At 48.9% G+C, this 6,648-nt stretch overlaps 1 protein-coding gene across 1 annotated transcript in view; it reads right to left on the bottom strand.

Moving 5' to 3' along the window:
• Positions 1–743: 743 nt before the first annotated feature.
• Positions 744–6,648, bottom strand: part of APH1B (aph-1 homolog B, gamma-secretase subunit) — a 34,664-nt gene continuing 28,759 nt past the window's right edge. Inside the window, exon 5 of the mRNA XM_045294954.1 lies at positions 744–3,816. Coding sequence (XP_045150889.1) covers positions 3,629–3,816 — 188 coding nt within the window. The 3' untranslated portion in view covers positions 744–3,628. The remainder of the gene's footprint in view (positions 3,817–6,648) is intronic.

The following is a 6,648-nucleotide window of genomic DNA, read 5'->3' as shown; positions in this document are numbered from 1 at the left end:
GCTTTCAGGCTTACAAACTGCACAACCCAGTGTAAGTACCAACACGAGGAACTCGTGACCGGCGACAGAGCTCGGGCATGGAAGCAGGAGCATGCTCGGGATGAGTCAGAACGAGCAAGGACCGAGCCTGGGTCCGTCCCAGCAGAATGTGCACTCCAATGGTGCGGTAGTCACATAATCTGCTGTCAAGCTGAGATTACTAAAAGGGAAGGGGTGGCGGATAGCCTGTCAATCAGGTCACAGCTTGACTTCATTTGGAGGTGCTAGGGAGATAGATAACTCCCTGGAGGCGGGACACATATATACTCCCTGCGAGACACTCCTGTTGACAAGTCACATGGAGCTACGCTAGAGCCCTGGAGCTGAAGGAGCCACGTGGAGACCCCTGCCAACGCTGAGATGCTTCCACTGCCACTGGAGCCACAAGACTTTCCAGAAACTGGCCTGTGATTCTCCTGCATTCAGCGTCATTGCATGTGTTGTGTGAGTCTGAAGAGGAGTTTATAGATTGGTGTCGGACATATGGGCTAATATCGGACTTATGGACTTGATCTGGACTGGGCTGGGATGTTTTCTCAATATTCAATTGCTCTTGTATATAAAGCTCTTTCTTATACCCATGTGAGTGTCTATGAATGTGTTTCTCTAGTCAACCCAGACTAACACAAGTGTCATGAGACAAAAGCTATAGTATCAACAGACACTCAAGGGTACAGATTCCAAAGAGGAAGCAGAGGACCGAGTCGTGTCAAACAGTTTTTTACTGTTCACTGACAAGCGCAGGTGTGCAGAGTCTACTGCATACTGCAGTGAAGGCAAGTCTGACATTGCAAGTATGCATAACATAAAAGTATCGCTTACAAAAAAGTTACATATTTTGCATACAGGACCCACCTCTCCAAACTACATTTTAATAAAATATTAACTTTTTAACTAATAATAATTATTCATTACAGAATTACTAAAAGAGAAACGTAAACCTTACAACATAACGAAAATATTCTACACTTTAAACAAAACACCGAAAGTAGATGTATGGTGGCATCTGCCTGTCCATCTGGAGGGAGGGATGGTGGGGCCGGAAGAAACGGATGATGCCTGTGACAGGCTGGCCACCGGAGCCTGCAGGCCCCTGCCCTTGGCTAGCTCCACCCTGGGTAAGGTAGACGCGAGCAGGAGGGACACCAGGTCAGAGGCAGCTTGCGTTGTTACCTTGGATGCTGCTTCAACAGGGAGTGTTGTAGGTGTGAACCCCCACCCGGAGCTTGAGAAGAGAAACCTTCACATTGGGCTCGGAAGCCGCTTCCTATTTCAGATGCTCTAGAAGAGACTGCTGCTGCTGTGTTGCCTGTCAGGCAGGCCAGGCGAGGAGCAGCAAACCTTCCCCAGGTATCACTGTGCACCCAAAGCAAGGAAGACTAAATCCAGAAACAGCTTTTATCAGAGCGCAATGAAACGGATCTCTCTCGCTCACATGGCCACATTTGCAACGGGTCTCACAAGTCCAACATCAACTCTGACTCTCAGCCACGTACAACTGCACCATCTTCTCAGCACGTCCTCACAGGGCTCAGAGAGCTCACCTTGGAGTAGACATGCCAAAAAGGAGCAAGAGGCATCTTCCTGCTTGCCCGGGAGTGGCAGAAGTCCTGGGGCGCATGCCCTCTGCGGTGCTCGGGCAAGGCTACCAGAAACACTGGCCGTCGGACGGACTGTGGTTCTCGGGAGCCCAGGCCACGAGCTCCCAGTCTCGGAGCAGCCAGCGGTTCCTGCCCTGTGACAACAGTCGCCCATCAAGGAAAAGCTTCTTCCCACCTGAGCAGCTTTTTAAATAAATGAGGTTTTGTAATACCTCAGCTTCTCCACTTACTATTAAACGCTTAATGCACAGAGGACATCCGCAAGGCTCAAATATGAGTAAGCTTCTCAAATCTTTAATGCGTTCCAAATCGATAAACATGTGATCAGACATTCAAGACATTTGTAAGTCAGTACTAATAACTAAATATATAAACACACATAGACAAATATACACACAAGAGGGGCATAAGCGTTCATAGAAAAATTTCATTATCTTTAATTTCCATTTTTCAATGGACTTTTTGAAGCCTCCTTGCATATGTACTTATTCTACTAATCAAAGAATACCACATGCTGATAAGAACATAAATTCCAGCCCATTAGTATCTTACTCCCCTTAACTTTGCACAGTAAAGCCTAGTCTTCAGTCTCTGTGCCCTTGGCTCATTAGTCTAAAGAGAAAACTGTATGAAGCTGGAAAACTGCAGAGGCCAATGGAAGTGGCAGCAGCGGCAGCAGCACTGAGGCAGGCTGGGGGAGTAACTGCCATCGCTCAGGAAACTGTTGGCAGCCTTTCTCCTCTCGAATCTCTAGGCTACGATGTCCCTGTAACTTTAACATGGGGTGTGTGCGCCATTGTTAACTGATAAAGGTGTATTTCTGGTCCCCGGAATGGCATGAGGCCAGCACAAAAGATTGGCCACGTTCCTGTTGTGAACACGCACATCCTTCTTCCTCATCAAAGTATTGCCCAGTTTGCCCGTCTGCCGAGTCTCTGCTGAGCCCTCTGGACGTTCTGCCGGAGGGCTTCAACGTGGTTGCTAAGAAGCTGAATGGATACTTTGGGTCTGTCTTCCTATGGCAGGGATGCTGACTTTGTGACCCAAACCCATCGAATGGTACTAAACTTAAGATCATATGGATTCTGTAAAGGCATGAACTTGACAACTTAAAGATCCATTTCCATTTTTACACTATTTATTTTGGGGGAAAGTGTTGTGCAGTATCGCTTCACGGGAGCCAAATGAGAATGTCCCCACCCCTCTGGCAGCTTGGTGTCCTCAGCTTTGGGTTAGCCTGCCACCCGCTCAAGGCAGCCTGTCCTGGGCACATTCAACACCCAGCCCATAACTGAGGTGAACCGCTGGCTTTGTCTCAACGGCCCGGCAACGAGCGTTCCAGATGTGAAATACTGCAGCCAGCAGCGCTTCACCACGAATGACCTTCCACGCCAAGGAGCCAGAAAGTCATCAGGTTTAGTTAAAGAAATTGAACCCAGGCTCAAAACCAATGTAACCAATGTCTCAAAAAGAACAATCTAGAATGAGGGGAAAAACAAAACAGAGAAATGCAGCTTACTAATCAGTGTCTTCCTGCGGCTACATGTAGCTCCCACAGCAGGGTCCTGGGCACACCCATGACAGCAGAGCAGGGAGCTAAAGAGCCCTTTCGGCTTTTGTAACATCAGTGCGTAAACAGACTAACCAGCATTTGCCATCCAGGTGTTTCTTTGTCCAGCCCAGGTCAGGAGTCAACTAGAACCCCGGGTTCTTCAATCCTTAGGCTGCCCGTGTGCCAGAGAACACCAGGGGCCCTAATCAATTCAATCTGCCAGGTGGAGCCCAGAAATGGGCATTCTTTAGGCTCCCTAGGAGGTCCTCGCGTGCAGGGGACACACACCACACTAGGGTAGCTGTGGCCTGAAAGCCATGTGAGTGGGGCCTGTATCTAGATAGTTCCATTTTCCCCAAATCCCAGCAGGAAAAGCCACGTTTGGAACAGGGCACAGCTGTGCCGGTGCCTGCTGCCGGGGGTGCTGCCCCCGAGGCTATCTGGAGCGCTGGCTGAAAAGAAGGAAGTCCTTGTCCTGGCACAGCAGGCAGAGCTTCAGGGTCCGGCCGGAGCCTCCAGCAACGAAGAACGCCCAGACGCCCATGAGCACCAGCACCGCGTAAGCCAATGCCAGGTTAACCCCGTAATGAGGGCTCACCAGGGTCTGCAAAGGAAGCACACATCAGCTTGGGGAAGAGCGGCAAGTTGAGCGACCCCGCAGATAAAGGGGATGCTGTCGGAGCGTTCTCGGGAGCCGCACCCCCAGCCCCGGGTCTGATTCACAGAGACCCTTCAGCATGCGGGAGGAGGTCCGATTCTTCAGGGACTCCAAGACTTTAGGGTCTGGTTTTCCAGCTTATCCTTAGGGTTATCTACACACTGTGAATAAGTGAGTTGGGATTCACTCCATGGCAGCTGAGTTCGTGGTGATTTTGGTTTTTTAAAATACACTGTAAATAACCAGAGCATTGATTTCTCAAGTGTTTTCAAATGAAATCTTAATACAGAGTAAGAAAACACATTAAAAAAAAGAAAGCAAATGAAACTAATCAAAGTGGAACTTCTCTTTTTACCCAGAGCTGTAGGTCTCATCGTCCCTGCTGGACCTTGCTCTTGTGGTCCCTAAATCAGACCTCCAGGAGTCTCTAAGGCTTTGGGGAATACGGTTTTAAAAATGTGTGACAGTAAATGTTTGAACTCTAGGACCGTAAGGAATCTGAGCGTATATGACCACGGGCCTAGAGGTCAGCAGCGAGCGCTTAACCAACGCGCCACAGGTTCCCTTTGTGGAGGAGCACTACGGCAGAGGACCCACAGAACTAGTGAATTAACCTAGGCAGCAGCCACTGCCCTTAGAGCCCACGCACACGTGCTTTGTTGTGTTCAAATGGGAACCCGAAGACGGTGTCAGAAGCCAGGACCCAATGGGAAGTCCGAGAGAAGTCCATGTTCTATCATGTGGGCCCTCAATTTGCCTTTGGGATGTGCAAGAAAGCGAGGCCGTCTCAAACGGCGTTAGGTAAGGAACAGCACTGTTTTCAGCTTGCAAGGGGCTGCGCGTGCCAGAATCAATGTAATTGCGATGATCTACTAGGATGGACAAGCACCAGGTGATCTACTCACGTGGACAACGGAGGCCCTGAGGAAGTGAAAGCCGAGACCTCAAGGCGGAGGTCGAATGAGTCATGTGATGAGGGAACAGGTCATTCCCAACCAAGAGGAGTGCAAATAAAAGAGAGCAATGAGCTTGGGGCACCTGGAGCCTGAGAAGGGGTCAATGTTAATGAGAAGCAGTGATGGAGCCAGGAGCATGGGAGGTCAGAGAAGCAGGCAGGGGCTGGGCTGGCAATGCTGTGTTAAAGGAAGGGGCAGGGACTTTCTCTGCAGACAAGCAGAACTTTAGGTAGGGAGCTGAAGAATGACCTGATTGTGCTTTCACAGCCACGGTGACGTGGAGAAGCCAGCAGACTGGGGAGGGTGCCGTGGAGCTGGCTTCAGACTGCACGGGGTGGTGGTGCTGGTGGGTATGACCAGTGCTGGGCAGCTCTGTCCGATTCAGAATAGTTCTACGTCTCAAAATCTAACCCACTTCATAGGGAGGTGAGCTCTTGCATTTGTCTTTAAAAAATTTTCCCCCTCTTTTAAACAGAAATCCAGAATTATTGTAGAATGTTAGAATACACAAGTAGCAAAATAAACTTAAATGATTGAAATACACGTTTTCTTTCTCAAACAGGGCATTAGAAGTGCAAAACCATCAAGAAAAATAAATAAATTGGACGACCTTAAAATTAAAAACCTGGTCATCAAAAGTTCATATTCTGATGTCACACCAGAGTAGAAGTATACGTAATACATCTGACAGAGGGTTCTCTTATGTAATATATAAAGAACATCAATCAAAACGAAAAAGATGGACCACCCAATAAGACGCTGGGCAAAAGATGTGAAGACCCAATTCACAAAATAATTATCCAAATAGTCAACAGCATATGGTGAAATGCTCACTCATTAATCATCAGGGATTCAATTAAAGCTATCATGTGACACCAAGGCACTCCCAGCGGGATGAGCAGCCTGAAGGAGGAAGTGGAGGAAGGGCAGCTCACGAAACCGGGGTAGTAGAAATCAACTCACACCCTCTGGGAAATGGAGCGGTAAGAAGAGCTGACCGATGCAGACCCCACACCCAGCATCGCTCTTGGGCATGTACATAAAAGACGCGTACAGATGTTGACCAAGAGACATGCACAATTAGTCATCAGAGTTAAGACCCGGAGGCCGAACCCGCAACTCTCCACTGCAGAAGGGACGCGCTTTGGTAGGGTCACACGAGAGAAGACTGCCCGGCAATGAGTAAGCTAAGTACAGCCATACACCGTACCTAAACACAGAGAGGAGGGGCTTCAAAACATTCGTGGAAAAAGCCAATGAACCTTTCATTCCACATAAAGTCCATAGAAAAGTACAAACGTTTTGAAGTTCCCTCATCTATCTTGCAAACATAATGCTGCACAAAAAAAGGCAGACACAAAAACTCAGAGATGATTCTGTTGACGGAAAACACTAAGAGGCGGGCCAAATGATGGTGCTAGCAGTCCGGAGAGTGGCTGCTATTAAGGGCAGCGAGGGGAGGAGCGTGAGGAGGCCCTGGGGGCTGACAGTCTGGTTTTACTTGTCCTCTAGGCTCTGGTTAGAGAGGTATGTTCATGTTGTGCTACACACTTCGAATGCAAACGCATTCCTTCGTGCATGTGATTTCTGAGAAAGCGATTACTTCAACAATCATTCTGGGAAATCTTCCACTGCAAGGTAACATTTTAGACCGAAGGTAAACCCACTGCCATCAAGCTGATTCAGCAGGACTGCAGTCTAGGCTCTGCAAGCCGAGACTGTCCCGGGAGCGGTCTCCCGAGGGGCAGTCCAGCTGCTGACCTGTGGTTAGCAGACCAGAGAGGAACCCACCGCACCTGGTACGTTACGACAAGGTGCCGAGTTCCAGAGACCAGCGTGACG

This window comes from Echinops telfairi, unplaced genomic scaffold (assembly GCF_000313985.2).
Source record: "Echinops telfairi isolate 266 unplaced genomic scaffold, ASM31398v2 ScPeMD7_4048;HRSCAF=4782, whole genome shotgun sequence".
Taxonomy (NCBI): Eukaryota; Metazoa; Chordata; class Mammalia; order Afrosoricida; family Tenrecidae; genus Echinops; species Echinops telfairi.
This window is presented reverse-complemented; position numbering and strand designations above follow the sequence as displayed.